Genomic DNA, 20,616 nt, shown 5'->3' with positions numbered 1-20,616 from the left:
ACCAGATGACTCTTTCAAACATAACTATTATTTTTCTATGACTGCTCAGCCTTGCACAGCACTGCCTAGGACATGCTGCCCAGGCTGGCCAGAGCGGGCACACACATGCACATGTAGCACCTGTCCCCACTTTGCTGCCTTCTACAAAAGCTATCTGCACTGGCAAGGACTGTCCCCCACACAGTGCACACCTCACAGTGGGGACAGTGTTGGAGGAGTGAGTTGGAGAAGGAGGTGGCACAGGGATGGGCCTTCAGGAACAGGGTTCTGGCTCCAAAGCTCAGGAGGGAAGGAGGGAGGTGCTGTCATTTTATATTCACTGGATTGCCTTGCTGAGAGCAGATCAGCCTTCATCTTCCTTTGATGCCACCATTGTGGGCACTTCGTTCCTTGTTCTAATCTGCCAGAGGCAGCATTATTCCTCTACAGTGCCTATTGGGAGTTGCCCTAGCCAGGTGGCCATAGCAAGGAAGGATGGAGTGCACAGGGGAGGGGTCCATTGTGGGTCTCACCTTGTTTGTGAGGTTGTTACTGTATGGCCAGGGTATCCTGTGCTAAGGAACAAGATAGAGTTCAAGCGTCCAGGCCGAGAAGCCAGCAAAGACACATGGAACAAGTTCCTGATGGCTGTCAAGGTGAGCCAGGCATTCCGTGGGGCAGGGAGACAAGCTGCAGGGTGTTTAATGCTGTCATTCTTGCTGATTATAAAACATTGTCCCACTTGGTGGAGCTACACCAAACCAGGGCCATTTTAGTGCACCACCCTCTCTGCATGCTGCTGGGCTGGAATGGTGCTGGGGCATACCTGTGCAGCTCTGTCAGTTCCCTGGGGTGCCCTTGGGCAGAGGGTGTCTGCAGTGCCACACTGCCAATACCAAGGACATCTCTTTTATTTTGCAGACATCTCACAGCCCTGCATGCCAAGATGTGCTCAAGTTCCTCAGCCAGTGGTGTGGGGGACTCCCGAGCACCGGCTTCTCTTTCCAGTGAGTGGGACAGGGAGGAACAATTGCAGCTTTCTATCCTGTTTTTCAGCTCCCTCCACTTCTGTCCCCAATAAACATGTGTCTCAGCACTGCTGTGCTTCTCTTTGTCAGGGGCTGCAGAGTCCTGGAGCGCACACAGCTCCCAGGCTGTGCTTCCTTGGCCTCAACCTGATTACTAAACATGCAGACTCCACCATGATGGATGACTGTCACAATGAAGCCTTGTGTCAAGAGGGGAGTGCATACCAGGCAGGAAGATAGGCTAACACACCAGCTGCACTGTCCTTCGATCAGTGGACCCAGCTCCCAGCCACCCTGGGGAAACACTGCAGCCAATGTGAAAATTAAAACTTTATTTACTCAGAGAAACAACAGTTGTTCACAACAAAGAGGTTCTTCACCTGCTGCTTGGCCTGCTTCTGAGCACAAGCACAGCAAGCTGGCCTTGCCTGCTCTGCAGATGGACCAGGCCAACCTTTACTGTTGCCAGGCCATAGCCCCCCCCCAACCCCTCTACTCTGGTTGAGCATGTGAGAGACTGACGGAGCTTTTAGTGCACCAGGAAGGGGCTCATGGCCTGGGGGGGGCATGGAGAGCATGTTCAGGGAACATGGCACCTGCGAGGCAAAGGGTGCCTGATGGCTATGGGCACCTTGTGTTTGGGACCTTCAGGGTTTGTCCCAGTTGGAGGGGAGGGAGGGGGGCAGAAGGGACACAGGTGAGCATATCTCTCCACCCCCCCCCCCGCAGCCCACCCTATCCATGCCTACACCTGTGGCAGGTGCAGGGTACAGCTTCACCCCCACTGTATGAGAGCACTCATGCAGCACCACCTGCAGGGAAAGAGTGGGTATCAGTCCAGAGCTGTGCTGCAGGGCCAGGGACTATGCAGACACCTCTGGCCAATATTTGTAGTAGTGCTTGGAAAGAGAAGTCTTAGGAAGCTGATGAGAGAAGGCTCTTTTGACGGCACAGCCCTCCCCCGTGCCCCCCCCCCCGACCTCCCCAGCCCCTTTACAGCCCACACTGCAACACTGCACTCACCTCCCACTAGGCACAAGTCTCAGCCACCCCAAACAGGTGTTGCCCCTCCTTCAGCGTACCTGGCTTGACCAGCTATAAGAAAAGAGAGGTAGAGGTTTGCAGGGTCCTACAAAAGACGTGAGAAGGGTTGGGACAGGAGAGTCCTCAGGCCAGCCAGGACAGAACAGGCTTGGCTATCAGCAGGACTGGTTCCACCTGCAGCAACCCAAGATGAAAGGGTAGCAGTCCATCACCAGTGTTGGCTAGTAGTCCAAATTTATTTCACACACTGTACTTATTGCCTGTTTGGATGAAAACAAAACCCAGCACTTTCAAAATGCAGGGACAGGCACAGAAACCTGTCTGTACTGATGGGGGGGGCATACCTGGTCTTTACGATAGGTGTGTCCACAGGGGCCAATGCCCTGTAGGATCAGGGCCACCAAACAGCACCTGCCAGATAGCACAGCTTCTGCAGCCACCAGCACCATGGAGGGGAACCAGAGCGCCAGAGCTGTGTCCTGCAGAAGGTCAGAGGTCTCTCAGGGACTGTGGATCCACTGCACCCAGCGTACTTGCATACAGCTGAGAGGAGAGCCCATGCAGGCAAAGGGGTTGGGGAGGGGAGGGGCAGGAAAGGGCTGGGAAAAAAAGGAAGCAGGAAAGAGAACCAGGAAAGAGAAATGAAACAAAAGGAAACCGCGGGGGGGGTTGGGGGGGTAGGAGGGAACACAACAGACAGGTACAAGGGGCACTGGCCCCACATACTCACATAGATGCGCGTGGTGTTGAAGGGACAGTCGTTGGTCGCTATGGCTGCACGGGCATCAGCTGGCAGTGCAGAGCTGTTGCAGCCGGTGACAAGGCGCATGCCACGGCTGTGAACTGTGAGGGCGATGGCTAGCGCCAGGCCCACGCTGCATGCTGTGGACAGCAGGCAGTTCAACAGGGACACACTCAGTAAGGTCCAATGCTGCTGGCAGCAAGGAAAGCATGTGAGAGTGGTGCTGGCCAGAGCCAGGGGAAACACCAGGGCTAGACACTGCCACTGCATGGGCCAAGCACACACCTCTGTGTGGTCCCTGTGCAGGGTAATGAAGGCACTGGTAACCCTGCAGAAGTTTGTGCCAAATACATACAATCCCTTGCTTCTTCTCATGTGGCTCAGTCCTCTACTTTGACAAAACTTTTGTACTGCTCACATCCTTCATCTTGCTCATGAACCAAGAGCCTGCTCCCACAGTCTCCTGCAGGCTGAAGCCCATTTTGCCCCATCTCCACAAACAGCTGAGGCTATCAGCAGCAGCCCTGCCTCATGCAGACCCACACTGTGTGAGCCCACAGTGAGATGCCTGACTCCAGCTGCAGCTTTTATGCTTTAGCTGAAACTTTTCTACCCCAAGATGATGCTTGGTGCCCAGCCTGCTGCCCATCCTCCCAGTGCTGCCAAGGAGGTGGAGGCAGCAGCACAGCAGGCAACACCTGCAACTCTGCAAGCTATCAAGGCACCCGCAGCAGAAGCGGAAGGAACTGCTGAGGACAAGGTCCAGAGGAGTGGCTGGTGGCAGGGCCCAGGCTGCATGGAGGCCCCCAACCTGCCCTTTCCCTGGGTGGCTTAGCTCTCGGTCTCGCAGCCCCACACTCACCAGGACTGCCCGGGACAGGTTGTGTGACACCAGGATGGCAACGATGCCCGCAGTGATGCTCTGCAGGGAGAGATCCTCATTCAGCAGGCGCCTCGGATGGGGCCAGGTTCCCCCCCCCCCCGCCCCCGAGGCCCAACCTTCGTCCCCGTCCCAGCCCCACCGCTCTCACCAGCAACCCGGAGACCACGGACACGACGTTGGCCACCGCGTACTCAGGGGTGACAGCGCGGCTGGCGCGGGCCACGTGCCGCAGGACGGAGCCGTGCACGATGGCACCGAGCACCAGGCTGCCGTGGCCAAGCACGATGAGCCCCAGCCCCGCGCGCATCAGCCGCCGCGGCTCCGCCAGCGCCGCCAGCCCCCGCCGCGCCGCGCGCCCGCCCGCCATGGCCGCCGCTGCCCCGAGAGGCCGCCCCCAGGCGGAGCCGCCGCCGGGCCCAGCCCCGCCCCGCCCCGCCCCAGCCCGGAAAGAGGCAGCACTCAGGTATTTACAAAACAGTTTATTAAAAATAGGAAATGATAGAAATGAGATGCGGGGGCAGCGCTGCGCCCAGCCCTGGAGAGGCATGTGGGACTATAGGTTCAGCCCCTTCAAGCACCCCGAGGCAGAAGGGGGGCCCTACGGGAGCCTAGGCAGAATTGCTGCCCCAGCAGCCCCCATGCCAGCACCACTGGGCTCCACGCTGCCTGCGGAGGTCCAAAGTGCACACAGGACCCGTGGCAGCATAGAGCAGGGCAGGTAGGGCTAAGCTAGGCTCCAGGATGCTGCTGTAGGGGACACAGCCCAGGTCAGCATACACCACAGCCTTGCACCTACGGTGCACGCTGAAGTGCAGGACAGAGGCTGTGCAAAACAAGTAAACAAAGTGCAGCCAAAGGGGAGCAGAAGAGGCAGGCAAAGCGCCAGGCTGGTGCTATGGGAACCTGGCCACCCCTGGCTCCCTCTGCCCAGGAAGGAGGGTAGTGACTATTGCCAGAGGCAGTTGCAGAGGGGTACAAAGTGGGAGCAGGACTTAAGGGCTCGCCCCTGCTTACCTTTAAATTAAAAAAAAAAAAAAAAAAAAAAAAAAGGAAAGAAAGAAAGAAGAAAAAACCGTTTCTGTGCTGTGCAAAAGACACTTTGTACAATTCAAACAGAACAAACTCCATGCACATGAATGGGGCTATAGAACACCCCAAGCCAGGACCCGGCTCCCCGGCACCACCTGGCAAAATCCCAACAAAATCAGGGCTGGAAATAATACTGATGCACAAAGTCCCCTTTAATAGGCGGGCAGGGAGGATTGTCACTGGGCCCAGCCACGGCACATGCAGGACGAGCTTCCAAGCACTGCAGCTGGGGTCTTGCTGATGCCCTACGGTGATGGACAGACACAGAAGGGGTCGGTCACAGGCAACAAAGCCGCACTGGCCGCCTGGGAGTCAAGGGGTGCTAAGATGACACAGTCACTGCCGTCAGGGCTCCGTTCCGGGTGTAGTAGAACTTGCTAAATGCCTCTTCAAGTAAACAGGTAAGTCTGCTCTGGTCAGCCTGGGAAGAACAAGCTACAGTGAAGCATGGGCCCAGGGGTGGACACAAACACAAAAGCTTGGCCAAAGACTGCCACAGAATGTGGGCAGGGACATATTCTTTTTCTCCTACCTCCCCAGGAAGACAAGGACATTTAAGTCTGAGAAAGGCAATGCAGAGCTACATCCCTGCCTGAAAGTCAAGCCTGCTCACCTCACTGATGAATCCAAGCTGGACCAGTTCGGCTGCCAGTTCCTGGATATTGTCATCTGCAAGACAGGGAAGGGCTTACATCCCAGGTCTAGACTACACTGTTGATCCCAGTGCACAGGAGTACAGGAAGAAAGGTACTTACTGGGCTGCAGGTCACAGCTCAAGTGTCGATTCAACTTGTCTTCCAGTTTCAGCAGCAGTGTTAACTGCATGGTAGAGAAGTTCTTATGAGGATCTGCAGTTTTACAGGCTGTCACTGGCAGTAGTCACCAGAGCCAGGAATATCCCCCCCAAAAAACATTGAGATAGGAATCACCCCCCTGCAGAACCCCACAGGAGTCTAACAGAAAAAACACATCCAGTGCCATTCCCAAAACACTGATAGCAGCACCATCCTCTGGGGGAAGTGCCTCGAGGCTGCACCAGAAGGGTAACCTCTAAGTGTTAGCTGACTGGAATGTTGTTTACAAGCATATCTGATCTGACTTTGGGCTCCACAAACTGCAACTCTGGTAGCAGGTCACACTAGGCACCAGCAGCAAATCAGCATACTTAGTACCAGATACTCTGCACAGTTGCCTCACTATACGCCCACACAGCATGGTCAGTGAGAAGATGGGAACGTACATGGTGTTTCACTCCCTCCTCTACTGACTCAATGTTGCACTGCATCAGCACCACCTGAAACAGAAGCAGAGATACACCATGACTTACTGCTTCTGCAGAGCACACCTGCCTGGGGAAGAACAGAGTTCCCATCTCTCACCTTGCGGGTTTCTACCTCAGCTGGCTCTGGAGTTGGAGTTTTCACTGATGGTGGAGCAATGGGAGACTTCACCACCACCTGCTGGGGCTGCTGGGGTCGTGGCATCCCAAAAGCTGTAAGTGGGTAGATACCATTCCTGCAAGAAAGGATCAGGGCCTGAGGTTATGGCTCTCCTAAATGACTCCAGTCTCTCACACAATTAAAGATGCACTTTAAAAAAAAAAAAAACAAAACATAGAAAAAAAAAAAAAAAACACCTCTTACCTTACATCCTCCAGGAATTTGTCCAGCTCCAATGCTGGAGATTGTGAAAAGCTGGAGGGAAAGAAGTACTGAAGTGAGAAGTCATCTAACACTCAAGTCTCTTTAGATGCAGTTTCAAATCCCCATATCCTAGACTACACCTGTGTAAGGAGGCAGAATGAGTACAGCCAGTCAAAGGCAAGATGTACTCACCTCTGCCAGTACATCTTTCTGTGCCAGAAGCAACTGTTCACAGAAGCTAAGGATGAGGCAATATTAATGACAGAAAACAGTTATCACCTCCTTGTAGAGAGCTGTCCAAGCTAGAGCTGTGGAAGCTAGCCCAGTAACACTATGTTCCCAGCATGGTTTTTTGTTTGTTTGTTTTGTTTTTTTTTTGTAGATATCTGTTCTGCAAGACCCATAAAGTCTGGGTCCCATCTCCAAACAAACAAAGGCACTAAGAGCTGCTAAGGCAAGAACCGCTGCAGGAGGTGATGGCACAGTATGACTTGCCATATCACTCCAGACCAGCAGCTAGAAACTACACCTCAGGATTTAAGGCCCTACCCAAATATTCCTCACTACAGTTCTAGAGACTTTTGTTCTCTGTGTATCTTTTCAACGATATTCATCATTCATCCTTGGTATCTTTTTAATGTAGTGTTCCAAAGGAAGTCTTCCTATCAATTTGTTTTGAACTCCCCAGCCCTTATTTCCACCGAACATCTCACCTGCTGTCAGCTTAGAGATCATAAACACTGACAACCCCTTTCCTTTGTGCATGTCTATTTTTCCCTCTCTCATCCTCAACAATCTACAAAACCTATCAGTCCTTAACCCTGCTCCACACACAAGCCTCTAGCCCAGGACTGACCCAGCAACTTTCTGCCGTCCCTTTCTGGAGAGGTGTTGACAATTATTCCTACCTAGTCACTTGGTAAAGTCAGCTATCTGATCTGCTCCAGCACAAAGGCTGTCACATTGTGCATGTGTGATGTACACAATATCTTCAGACGTTTCATCCAGTTAGTGTAACCTTCTCTCCTGTTATTTAGCATCCTGGTATCATATTAGCTCTCAGCTAGTTATGCAGCAGTGTGTTTTCATCAAGCTGTCAATGATCTTTTCCTGTGGCTTTAACTCACAGCCTACTCAGACAGAAACATTTTTTTTTTCCTCTCTGAAGCACATTATTGTTCTTTTGCACAGTACAGGGAATTAGTAACACCAGAAGAGTCCACCCTTCTGGTTCTGGTAAGTTATGAGACACAGGTTCTCCTATTTCACTATTTCCCCAGTAAAATATTTTCCTCATCACTACTGTCAATTCAGCTTTTTAGCATACACTTGACCACAACTTTTTAGATTGGTTTAGATTTAGAATTGCAGCAGCCAGTGTTCCCCTTTAATACAGTAAAGTAAGACTATGAAACCGCTTTTGATGAATTTGAGAGATCAGTAAGAAACTGCAAGCTGCTTAAATTCTGCCATGATCATCCAAGTGCTTTGCTGCTCCTACAGCGCTGGTCTGGACTTCACATCTGCCTTGGTTCCTCAAACCATTCTGCACCCCTTTCCAATACACCTGTTATTTTCCCATCTCATCTTCTAGTACAGTAGAAAAATAATACTTTTTTTTTTCCTAGCAGCACAGCTTATGTGGCATTCTGATAAATCATCTGGAAAAGATATTCTCCAACATTTCAAATCATTATTCTGCTTTATTTTTCTTTTTCCCAGCACCTGTGATATACTGTGCAACAAAAAAAGCACATCCCAGCTAAGTGTATGCCAAATAACCAATTCTCTGCAGAATGAAGTCCAATATACAGAATTCCTCTTGCACAGCCTTGGCTATTAGTTCTTTGTCCTCTATTCTGACACTTAAAATAAAAATAAAAAGATTCTAAATATAATAAATAAGTACCAGTCCCAGGACAGACCCCTGAGGGACACCACTCATCACCGGCCTCCACCTGGACATGGAGCCGTTGGCCACCACTCTCTGGGTGCGGCCTTCAAGCCAATTCCTTATCCACTGAGTGGTCCACCCATCAAACCCATCTCTCTCCAATTTGGAGATCAGGATGTCATGAGGGACCATGTCAAAGCCCTTACAGAAGTCCATGTAGGTGACATCCATCAGTCTGCCCTTGTCAGTTGATGCAGTTGCTCCATCACAGAAAGCCACCAGTCAGGCACAATGTGCCCTTGGTGAAGCTGTGGTGGCTTCGGATCACTTCCTTGTCTTGCATGTGCATTAACATTGCTTCCAGGAGGATCTGTTCCATGATCTTCCCAGGCACAGAATCACAGAATTGTAGGGGCTGGAAGGGACCTCAGGAGATCATCGGGTCCAACCCCCCTGCCAAAGCAGTTCCCTAGAGCAGGCTGCCCAGGTAGGTATCCAGACGGGCCTTGAATATCTCCAGAGAAGGAGACTCCACAACCTCCCTGGGCAGCCTGTCCCAGTGCTCCGTCACCCTCACCGTGAAGAAGTTCTTCCGTGTGTTGGTGTGGAACTGACTGGGCTCCATTTTGTGGCCACTGCCCCTGGTCCTGAACCACTGAAAAGAGGTTGGCCAAATCCCCGTCTCCGGCACTTAAGATATTTGTAAACATTAAGATCCCCTCTTGGTCTTCTCAAGGCTGAACAGACCCAGGTCTCTGGGACTACTTGCTGAGAGCAGACACTATTTCCTCATCAAGGTGATCAACGAAGATATTCGACAAGACCAGACCCAGCACCGACCCCTGGGGAACACCGCTAGTCACAGGTCTTCAGTCGGACTCTGTGCCGCCAAGCACCACCCTCTGAGCTCAGCCAGTTCTCAACCCACCTTACTGCCCACTCATCCACCCCACACTTTCTCAGCTTTGCCAGCAGGATATCATGGGAGACAGCATCAAAAGCCTTGCTAAAGTCAAGGTAGATGATATCCACCGCTCTCCCCCCATCTCCCCAGCTGGTGATGCCATCATAGAAGGCACTGAGTTTGGTCGAGCACGACTTCCCCTTGGTGAATCCATGCTGACTACTCCCCATAACCTTCTTCTCTTCCAAATGCTTGGAGATGGCCTCCAGAACAAGCTGTTCCAACACCTTTCCAGGGACTGGCTATCCTCCAGTCCTCAGGCACCTCTCCTGTTCTCCAGGACCTTTCAAAGATGATAGAGAGTGGTTTGGCGATCACCTCTGCCAGCTCCCTCAGCACACGTGGATGCATCCCATCAGAACCCATGGACTTGTGTGCATTGAGCCCACTGAGACGCTCCCGAACCACCCCCTCATCAATGAGGGGGGAGATCTACACTTCCCAGACCCCTTCTCCTCTGTCCAGGGTCCAGGGGTCCCGGGGGGGAGTCTTTGAAGCAAAGACCATAGCAAAGAAGGCATTCAGTATCTCCACCTTCTAAGCATCCCCTGTTACCAGGACACCCCCCTCATTCAGCAAACAGAGGTGAGGCTCACCGGTCTCTAGTTCCCCAGGTCTTCCTTTCAACCCTTTTTAAAAGTGGGAGTGATGTTTCCTTTTTTCCAGTCACCAGGAACTTCACCTGACTGCCAGGACTTTTCAAACAGGCTAGAAAGAGGCTCGGCAACTCTAATCAGCCAGTTCCTTCGGGACCCTGGGACCCATGGCATCAGGCCCCATAGACTTGTACTCGTTCAGCTTCATCAGGTGGTCTCCAACCTGCTCTTTGCTTACAGTGGGAGGGACTCGGCTCCCCCAGCCCTCATCTTCAGGTTCAGGGAAACAGAGACGTGTGAGGCCTGACTGGTGGTGAAGGGGGAGGCAAAGAAGTTGTTGAGTACCTCAGCCTTCTCCATGTCCCTCGTTACCAGTTCTCTCCTCTGCCGTTTATCAGCAGGGGGTACGTTCTCCTTGGCCTTTCTTTGCTGGCCAATGTACCTAGAGAATCCCTTATTTATGTGAGTTTGTTTGTTTTTGTTTGTTTGTTTTGTTTGTTTGTTTTATTTTGTTTGTTTGTTTTTGTGTGTCCCTTGCCACACTCAGTTCCATCCATGTTTTGACTTTCCTGATTCCATTCCTGCACATCTGGACAGCTTTCCTGTACTCATCCCTGGCCACATGTCCCTGCTTCCACTGCCTGTGCATTTCCTTCTCACATCTCAGTTTGACCAGCAGGTCCCAGTATTCCCTAGAGCAGGCTCCCTGTGCTCCCTAGAGCACAATGTGCCCCTCATTGTGCTCCCTAGAGCACAGCCATCCCAGTTTTCTGCCCTCCCTGCCCTCCTTCTTACTCAGGGGGATGTAAAGTTCCTGTGCTCTAAGGAAAACATCATTAAAGAGTTGCCAGCTGTGTTCAGCTCCTTTTTCCCTGAGGAGAGTGTTCCAGGGGATCCCATCCACCTTATCTTTAAATAGCTTAAGTTCACTCTTTGGAAGCTCAGAGTCCTGACTTTGCTCTTTTCCAGGCCCATACTCCTCAAGATGACAAACTCAACCAGGGTGTGGTCACTGCAGTCTAGACTGCCTCCAATCTTAACCTCTTTAATGAGTTCATCTGCATTGGTAAGCACCAAATCCTGTAATGCTTCTTCTCTGGTTGGTTTGTCTAACACCTGGACCAGGAAGTTATCCTCAACACACGCTGGGAGTCTCCTGGATTGCTAACAGCCTGCTGTGAAGGTTTTTTCAGCTAACATCTGGGTGTTGAAGTCCCCCATCAAGATGAGAGCATGCAAGTGTGACATTTCTTGTAGTTGAAGCAAGAAGCCCTCATCAACAGGCTCCCCTTGATTAGGCGACTTGTAGTAGACCCAACCACAAGGTGACCTTTATTGGCCCCATCCTTAATTTTTACTCACAAGCTCTCAACTTGTCCATTGCTGTTCCTCAGCAGCATCTCTTCGCAATCAAAATGAGCTGCTCCGTTATGCAAACACTGAGGAACCATTTCTCCAACACATTGGACTCCATTCAACAAGTCTGTGATGAGTCTGAGTCACTTCCCCAAACTATTCTGCCAGGTTTAGCTAAAGATTGCTTCAACTACAGTGTGCTAATTTCCTTCTCCTCAGTCTGGGGCACAAGTCACATCTCACACCAGTGTTGCATGAACATATTCTACACAGCTAAATTCTTCCACTCAGCAGCTACCCTCCACCACATGTTCATGTTTAGATAAAGTGCACACTTCATCAACAGCTCCCTTTTGTTTACCAGTTATTGATGAAATGACAATGCTAACTTGAAGGCAAGAGTCCCAGGCAGTTCATTCATTGCCCAGCCTAGTGCCATGGAGCATGTTCCACGCACACCTGAGCAGAACCCCTCCAAACACAGCAATGGGTACTCACATCATCTTGACTCCTTCCCTATCTGCATGATTAATTTCTGCCAACACTGCACTCATGTCAAGGTTTTTGGTCATTTCTTCTAAAGCATTTTCAGGAATCATATCTATTAAAAGAGAACAAAGTTAGACCTGAACAAGTGCAATTCCCTTCCACCCTAAGAACAATAAAAACAGGCTTTGTGATGAAAAACTCTTGTGCCACTCAGAGCAGGCAGAGCACCATATTTCTTCAGGCTCTGCAGCAACTACAGTTCTGTTTCACAAGGCCCTGGTCCCTGCCTGTTAAGATCAGCACAAAGGTCTTGCTTTTCAGAATATCAGCTGCAGTGACAACTTAGTAAAGCTTTTCATAACACAAGATGCAGCAGCCTGGGACTCCATACTCACGTTGATGCCCAACGATACAGTGAGCAGCTAGTAGCTTTAGTGATGGCACCTCAAACAATGCCTGATGAAAAAGGAGCTCCCGGGCAGTAGGACGCTTGCTAGGGTCCTGTTCTAGACACTTCTGAATGAACTCCTGAAAGACAAAAATTGCATGAGATGATGATGTGCAATGCCAAGAGGTCTACATGGGTGCTGAACCTCCTTCACTCACCCTCTGCAAGGGGTCCTCCAGCAGCTGGATGGCACTGTTAATGGCCTCCTGGGGCACATACGATGACTCTCCATTACCCTGTATTTCCAGTACTGCCATCTGCAAACACAAAGTAGCATATTAGACTTCACCAAGAAATGCTTACTATACATTAAACAGACCTCATGACCACCACTGCCAAGTGTGAGATCTTAATAGCCAAGGGGTTTTTTTTGTGCTATTTAAGGTCACAGTTTGTAGAGGCAGAGAGAGAATAACTGCTTCATTATGATAGCTTGTTTCTAGCACCTTAACAGATTGCCAGAGAGGCCTGAAAACTATGCCAGCATCACCTTAGACAACCAGTATTCTATTTTGAATCTCATGATCCATTGGCCTACACTTGTTTAATAATTACCAACCTCTAATGAAGCAGTAGCTGGATCACTGACAGAATCTGACAGCGTCCCTCTTAGCTGTATGAATTGCTCTATATTACAGGCAGAAAAGCAAGCACATGATGCCACCCAGAACCAGCTGCAACCAACACATACACAAGTTCCCAGCCAGGAAAGGCTGGCAGAAGATCCCAGAGAATGTCTGAAGATTCAGCTCCAGTTTACTTTCCTAAAAGTTGTGTGTTTTCACAGGTCTTTTCTTGCTTCACTTATGGGATGTACAGCATAGGTTCAGAATTGTGTGTGCTGGCTCTTGCTGACAATTGTCCCCAGATAACTTATAGTAACTTGTATTTGCTAGTCTTGGGCCTACTGATTGCAGGGACAGAAAGTTCTACAATTCTGTGAACCAATAAGCTGCTACGACCAGGTAAGTCAGACTCACACTTGACAATAACTAAAATCTGTATCAGGTGTGGCCACAAAGTAATGTCCTCTCCTCCAGATACTACAAGAGAACAAATACTCCAAAGAAGGGGAGTTTTCTTCCCCCCTCTGTACATATTAAGTACATTTTGTAGTAGTGACTGTTCCCACAGCAGGTGGGTCGGTCTCCAGAACTGTCCAGTTATTCACTACCCAGAGTAATAAATTACATGCCAGAAATTCCAGAAAGAACCACACATTACCAAGTTCTTTACTGCTTAGTAAAGCATTTGGGAGAACTTTGATAGACATCCCTACAAGGCAAACTGCGTTTGGCTCAGAGAACGAAATGCACCTGCTACGAAAACCACCCGTGCCCACAGCAACTCCATAGAGTCATCTCCTTCCCTTGCTTTTATTCTCTGTCCCATAACCACAGTGTTCCACACTCACCTCCAGGGCACACATCCCAAAGGAATAAATGTCCACAGCAGTGGTAACATTGGCAACTTCTGTAACACAGAAACAATGCTCTGTTATCAGTCTCTCCCTGCACTCAGCAACAGGACCACCTCTGTATCAGGCTATGATAATCCTACAGCCTTCTCTCCCTCCTCTGTTATCAAAAGACAAAGGAGTTGAAGCAATAAAACAGGCAAATAAACAAAACTGATAATGTGACATCTCTCATGAGACTATAGCTGAAAACAATATGCACAATAGTGTGGAAGCGTTAGTGAGACAGGCCAACAAAACTCAGGCTTGAAGCTGTTGCCACAACATACCTCCATATTCTGGGGCAAAGAAGTGCAGGTTCTTCTGCTCCTCCCGACATGTCTTCACATGGTTATTAATTGTGTCTGGCGCCACTAGAAGAAAGTCATGAATGCTTAGTATACAGGAAACCTTAGCCCATCCCCAACTAGATCCTACAGAATACATGCAACTCCAGGGCCAATTGGCTGCCCAAATGGGCACCACAGTGCAGTTCAGTTGGCCCGTCATCACTCCCTTCATCTCAGGTCACTTGCCCTAGAACATTTCGCCATTGCTTCCTTGGCTGCATATTGACTGAGGCAACTTAGCATTAGCTCTCTAAGAAAACCCTGGAGTCCACACCTCACAGCTTCTGCTGAATGACAAGATGAATTGGAAAGAATTTCCCTGTTAAAGTGCAAGTCCTAAAAACACCACACTTAGATCAGATTTATAGCATTTGTCACAAGCAACCCGAATATAACAGAATCCCTAGGAACAGCTAGAAATGCCAAGATCACTGCAGTTACAGTCACCACCTTAGGGCTCCAGGAGAAGAACAAGTCTACCAGGTAATTTTCCCTAACAAGATTCTTCCACATGTCAACAGGACACTGGTGCCAAACTGACTCAACACAAAAGTCAAGCAAAGCTGCCAAATGAGACCTGACAGCACAGGCTTTCCAGCAGCCAGCACCTGCATGGTCCCAACTACAAACCAGTCAGAGCTGCTGGAAGAGAATGACTCCCAGCCACAAGCACAATGAGCAGGATACACAAGAATGGGTAAGTCCTAAAAGATAAGCCCCTCAAGACAACCACCTTTGAAAAGACTGCAAAAAGTATGACAGGGAGAAACACTGAGGTAGGCATGGAACACAGTCATCATCCCATCTGAAGTTCTACATCTACTTTAGAACATGCCTAGTCCCACAGACTCAGGACCATCTCCCACTTAGTCAACCTCCTTGACAATTGCAATTAGTTCTGGTCTGCACTGCTACAATGTGGACTTGCCCAGCACACGCCAAACAACAAAGAAGACCCCATGCTGAATGAGACTGAACTTGCGCCCAGCCTCAGAGACGAACTGAGACAAGAAGGATCTCCCTTAACTCCATCCAACCTTTGCTGTGTAGCACATACTGAATCATATCTCTTTCAAGCACTGGAAACAGAGCTTGCTCCAATGGCCAATTTCCCCAACAAACTGTTCATGGAGAGTTCATTGCTTTTTGTTCTTGTGCTATCTCTGTCTTGGAAGTCCAAGAAGACTGCTTCATTCCTAGTGCTTATCTATTTACAGATACTACCAGGTCCTCTCAGCCTCACATCATTAAGGGGAGTAAGCTAAATTCTCTGTCTTCCTCTTAAAACCCCACTCAGCATTTTCCCAATGGCACTGACTGCTAAGATAAGCTCTGCCCAGGACCATGCAAAATCATACAAATTCTCTCTCTACTGGGGAATCTTCTCCAACATATTTTAACATTACTTGTCAGTGACATGACTGTAAGAAAAGGTAAGGGGGTCAAATTTCCCCCTTGAACAGCCAGGGGAGGCCAGATACTCTTCAATTCCCAAATGATGAGCTCTGGGCTTTTGTGAAGCTTTGTATTTTATACTACCAAATTACCTGCCACTGCAATTAGTCCAGTCATCCAATGTATTCTTGTGTTTCTGGAAGATGTCCTGACCTACCTCAACATCACACGTTCCCCTTATTTCTATTAACAGCCTCAACATTAATGAGATCAGTGACTGTGGAACACCAGCACCCCCCCCACACCACCTCAGTGGGACACTCCTTTTTCAACTTCTACCCTGTCACCATGCCTCTCGAGCCTGTACCTTATGCTGCATATAGTGCACATCATCCAAGTTTTGTCTAGCATAACAGATTATTCTATCAGGCCTTCTAAACAGGTTCTCGAACATCCAAAATGGAAAAGACTTGTTAACTTGCTTTTGTCGATTCAGTTAAGGGCAGTATCTGTCTTAAGTAACCAATTGCTATACAGTGAGAGAAGTCTAGCAACCAACACTAAGATCTTGCATGTTGCTGAGCTGCTGCCAGGGCAGCACTGGTGTCTGGTCGAAGCCAGACCACCTAAGAAAGGACAGACATCAAGGCCTACCCTAAGAGCGACACGCTATGTCAACAGTGGCAATGTTGCCGGAATTCAGCACAGAGAATCACAGGATCATTTAGGTGTTCTTGAGAGTCTTACCAACCAAGTCCAACCACCAACCTGATCTACTGAGTCCCCTCACTAAGCCACACCCTGCAGTGCCACATCCACATCTCTTACGTACCTCCAGGGATGAGGACTCCATCACTTCCCTGAGCAGCCTGTGCCAATGCTTGACCACCCTTTCTGTGAAGAAATTCTTCCTGATAACCAATCTAAACCTCTCCTGGCACAAGCTGAGACTGTTTCCTCACATCTTACCACTTGTTGCCTGAGAAAAGGAGACCAACACCACCCTCACCGTCACCTCCTTCAGGTAGCTGTAGAGAATGGTGAGGTGTCCCCTCAGCCCCCTCTTCTTCAAAATAAACCACCTTAGGTCCCTCCTAAGTCCTGTTTTCCAGTCCCTTCACCAGCTTTATTGCTCTTCTCTGTGCTCAGCCAAGCACCTCAATGTGCTCAACTACCTTCTTTAGTGAGGGGCCCAAAACTAAACACAATATTTGAGGTGCAGTCTCACCAGTGCCAAGTACAGGGGACTTTCACTTCCTTAGCCCTGCTGGCCACACTATTTCTGATACAAGCAAGGATACCACTGGCCTTCTTGGCCACCTGCACATACTGCTGGCTCTTGTTTAGCCAGCAGTCAACCACCACCCCAGATCCTTTTCTGCTGGGAAAACTTTCCAGCCACTCTTCCTCAAGCTTATACCACTGCATGGGGTTGTTATAGCACAAGTGCAGGACCCGGCATTTACCTTTGTTAAATGTCACGCAATTGGATATGGCCCGTTGAGCTAGCCTATAGAGGTCCCTTTGCAAAGCCTTCCCACCCTCAAGCAGATAAGCCATCAAGCGTTGGACCAAAGTTCTCAGAAAGGAAATTTGGGGCAATACGACCCCAGACAACAGTTTTCTGCCAAAAACAGAGCAGTATAAAGCCATTTATTGCAAAACATTGCAAACAATGTTTTGATTAAGTTCATTTTCCAATATGTCTTGCCTAGATGGAAAGAGCCAGTTCACTATCCAGCCATTCTGTCCTTTGCTCCTGGACCCTATTTAAGAACAAGGAAGAGGCAGGAATCAGTCACAAAAAGGCATTAATAACAGAAACCTTAGCCAGTGATGTAACATAGGCACTCCCATACTACAAAAGCAAGTTTCAACAAAATCCTAGTACAACCTGTATAGATAATCATAGAATCACTTAGATTGGAAGAGACCTTCAAGATCATCAAGTCCAACCATCCACCTAACACTACAAGTCCACTGCTAAGCCATGTCCCTAAGCACCACAATAGAAGAGGCATTCCTGGGAACCTGGTTCCACAGCCCAATATAGTAATGTTTGGAAATTAAGAAAAATAAAATAAAAAATAATTGCTGTCTACACCTCATTTGATGACTGTCTGCATCAGGGACATATGGACATTCTGCAATGGCACCAGCATTTCTGGAAAAAGCTGTGTCTACACTGTATGTGAGAACTTTTAACTTAGACACACAGAAAAGTAGCTCTAAATTTGCTGTTGGAGGTTATCCAGGTACCTTTCCCCTCTAATGTTTTATCCACTGTGCCTCCAAATTTGCAGAGCTGCACCAGAAGTCCTCAATATGTTTTTCTATCACTGTTGGAGAGACTTGCTCTGGAGCAGGGTTTGATTAGCCACACTGCCTTTTTCCTGTTGTAGCAGTTTATATCACAACTCTTGTGTGACTTGGCTGAAAGGCACATGCACCACCTTGCACTCTTATTGCAAAGCTGAAACAATGCAGTAGCAGAACAATGGCATAAGACTACCAGATTCTTCACAGCATGCCTTAAAATAAGCAGAGATGGGATTGTCACAATTGCATCTGTTCCATTCATCACTGTGACAGCAACAACCCACCTGGAAGTCAACCCGGAACAACTCACACAATCACGTTAAAGGACCAGCTGTTCTTTAAGTGCTGCTATGCACTGTGATTTTGGAAGCTGGACCAACAAACTTTGATTTGATCTAGTCTAGTTGTAATTGTATGTCTATCAGCTTGGTACATAAATCACTTAGCAAAGGTGCAGGCTTGAGAGGAGCTCCAGCTGAGCAGACAGTTTAAAACAAGATTCATAATTATAAAAGGTAAGAATATACACGTTAGGGTACCTTTGGTACAAGCTCTTCTGACTGATTTCCACATTGTTTCTACCTGCCAGACATTACTATATACAGCAATGACTCTTTAATTCTGTGAAAAATCAGATACACGAAGGCTAGGGACAATTATGTTAAGGAAGACAAACAATAAAGTTCAAAAAGGAAAGTCAGATCATAACATTAACAACAAGCATGCCTTTCTCGGCCACAGAGAAGGGGAAGACAGCAAAGGGCAGAATACAAGTACCACACAAGTGATCAGTCTGGTAGGGAATTAGTGAAGCAAAAATGGATTTTAAGAGAAGGATTCAGCCAAATATGGTGTCTGTGCAGGGCAGATGATTAGAAGAGACATGAAGTGCAGTAGAAAGTAGGACAAGCAACTTGCCTTTGGCAAGCTGAGCTCAATCCGACAAGAATAAGCATAAAGAAGAAGAAACATTGCTATAGGAACACAGAGCTTGCTCGACTTCTCAAACCCTCAAGGACATGCTAATGCAAAGAGGTCACCAGGGTAAATAGACAACTCATCAGAAAGAGAGTCATTAGGAGTGTCAGCCAAGAACTCACTCGGTGCTATTATTTCCCAGCTGTCACCAACAGCAAGTTTTAGCAGAGATGCTCAATCTTACAGTGACTTGCCTTTGCAAACACTTCATACTGCAGAAGACATTTTCTTCTTGTCATGCATGCAATTCACTCACCTTTGTTTTGCATTCACCACTTCCTCCTTGCAAATAGGAAAGAATCTGCTCACTAGACTTTCTTTTCCTCTCAAAAAATTCAAGGGTTGAAGTAGCCACTGACCCACTCAACTGTCTCTTGGAAATGCCTAAGCATTCCTTGAAGCAGGAATATATTATTCCACTCTTACAGTAAAGTGCTCAACTACACTATATACTCCAGATTTTTCACAGGCTTAGACAGCAGAGGAAAACAAGTTGACGTCCAGAAGGGTCAACAACTAACCTTTAAGATTAGTCAGAGAAGCTTGCTATGCAATCCAGCAACAGGGGATGATTAGCCACCTTACTTTTACTGCACTGCACCAGCATCACAGGGACCCAAAATGTTCAACTGAATGCAAGACCATCTGTTTGCAACTATATAGCAATAGCCAGAGGGCCAGGATAGGTATTACGAGACCGCACAATAACAGGATACTTCACAGTTCACTTCAGAGGAACAGCAAGATGACAAATGCACTTATTAGGGAGGGCACAACCTAGAAAATAAGCAACTGGGAAGATATTGAAAATAAAAAGCAGCATACAGCTATTGAATCTAATAAGAAAAGCAGTGACAAATTTAAGTTGATGACAGAATACAAGCATCTTATAGCCCTTGCAGATCTACATCAGGGATTGTAAGGAGTGTTTACAAACTTTTTTGCTACACTAAATCATCAGAAGCAGGAGGGGTTTGTTTTTTAGAACAGCTGAATATCTATTGAGATGAAGGGGCGAAGATATTTAGTACATGAAAAGTTCACTACATATAGTTACCAGTACCACAGAACAGCCCCACAACTGCCCACATCTACATTCATTCTTATCATATCTATGGTTCTGAATAGAGTAACCATCTCTGCCTGAAAGATGTCCCGTACTATTACTTCAGAGAAATTACTGCTGAAGTAAAAACAGTGGTACACACAAGAAAGAGTCCCCACCATACAGAAGTGCACGTATTTTGAGAGAGGTATCCTTCTTCACAGAAATTAATATAAAATCATAGAATCATGGATTGTTTGAGGTTGGGAGGGACCTCTGAAGATCATTTGATCCAATCCCCTGCTCAAGCAGGGCCACACAGAGCAGGGTGTCCAGGACCTTGCCCAGGCAGAATACCTCCAAGAAGACTCCGCAACTTCTCTGGGCAGTCTGTGCCAGTGGCTCTGCCACCTGCACATCAAAGAAGTGCTTCCTGATGTTCAGAGGGAACATCCTGTGTTCTCTTTTGTGCCCAGTGCCTCTTCTGCCACTGAGTTCCACTCATGCTTTCTGCATCCATTAATTAAAAAATTAATTCAAAACTATTTATATCCCAGATCTCATCCCCAGAAGTACATGTAATCAGAGACAAACCTCTTCCCCTACTTATGAAAGTCCAGCTTAGTTTAGCTAAGTTTCTACGTAATTGGAAATGCTTGGCTTGGTAGAGGATGAGCTTGACCCTACACATAAAGCTGCATGGCTAGAAGCTAGCACTACATAAAGTCAAGTTAAATCTTCCTAAGAGGATGCAGTCATTGGTGAAAAAATTCCTGCTGATTCTTATTATAGATTTTCCTGTGTCTACTCTTCTTTAAATCATGCCTGCTTTAGTTCAAAAAAAAAAAAGTCAGATCCAAGATATCCAACTAAACTCTATTTGATTTCTGCATAGCCTCCTAAGTACCTCAGGTATCT

General features: G+C 48.1%; 3 protein-coding genes across 6 annotated transcripts in view; 1 reads left to right on the top strand and 2 right to left on the bottom strand.

Moving 5' to 3' along the window:
- Positions 1–1,296, top strand: part of IFT172 (intraflagellar transport 172) — a 39,328-nt gene extending 38,032 nt beyond the window's left edge. For 2 of the 4 annotated variants that reach the window (XM_084513648.1, XM_084513647.1), the window contains exons 47-49: positions 544–635; positions 901–986; positions 1,098–1,296. In XM_084513648.1, coding sequence (XP_084369774.1) covers positions 544–635; positions 901–986; positions 1,098–1,158 — 239 coding nt within the window. In that variant the 3' untranslated portion in view covers positions 1,159–1,296. Of the gene's footprint in view, positions 1–543; positions 636–900; positions 1,076–1,097 lie in introns of those variants that run through there. The other 2 variants (XM_084513650.1, XM_084513649.1) reach the window with 1 other exon arrangement.
- Positions 1,297–1,324: 28 nt separating this feature from the next.
- On the bottom strand, positions 1,325–4,044 carry KRTCAP3 (keratinocyte associated protein 3). The gene is made up of 6 exons (XM_084513688.1): positions 3,825–4,044; positions 3,656–3,715; positions 2,782–2,982; positions 2,396–2,530; positions 2,031–2,102; positions 1,325–1,819 (listed from the first exon to the last, which is right to left on the bottom strand). The coding sequence occupies exons 1-5, from the start codon at positions 4,041–4,043 to the stop codon at positions 2,037–2,039; spliced, it is 681 nt and encodes a 226-aa protein (XP_084369814.1). The 5' UTR covers position 4,044; the 3' UTR covers positions 1,325–1,819; positions 2,031–2,036.
- A 96-nt stretch (positions 4,045–4,140) lies between these two features.
- NRBP1 (nuclear receptor binding protein 1) overlaps positions 4,141–20,616 on the bottom strand; it is a 40,386-nt gene continuing 23,910 nt past the window's right edge. Inside the window, exons 8-18 of the mRNA XM_084516060.1 lie at positions 13,902–13,985; positions 13,570–13,628; positions 12,314–12,412; positions 12,103–12,235; positions 11,717–11,819; positions 6,409–6,459; positions 6,145–6,280; positions 6,006–6,059; positions 5,521–5,584; positions 5,379–5,434; positions 4,141–5,186 (exon numbers count right to left, since the gene is read on the bottom strand). Of these exons, the coding sequence (XP_084372186.1) occupies positions 5,088–5,186; positions 5,379–5,434; positions 5,521–5,584; positions 6,006–6,059; positions 6,145–6,280; positions 6,409–6,459; positions 11,717–11,819; positions 12,103–12,235; positions 12,314–12,412; positions 13,570–13,628; positions 13,902–13,985 (938 nt within the window). The 3' untranslated portion in view covers positions 4,141–5,087. The remainder of the gene's footprint in view (positions 5,187–5,378; positions 5,435–5,520; positions 5,585–6,005; positions 6,060–6,144; positions 6,281–6,408; positions 6,460–11,716; positions 11,820–12,102; positions 12,236–12,313; positions 12,413–13,569; positions 13,629–13,901; positions 13,986–20,616) is intronic.

Source organism: Aythya ferina, assembly GCF_964211825.1.
Source record: "Aythya ferina genome assembly, chromosome: 3".
Lineage (NCBI taxonomy): Eukaryota > Metazoa > Chordata > Aves > Anseriformes > Anatidae > Aythya > Aythya ferina.
This window is presented reverse-complemented; position numbering and strand designations above follow the sequence as displayed.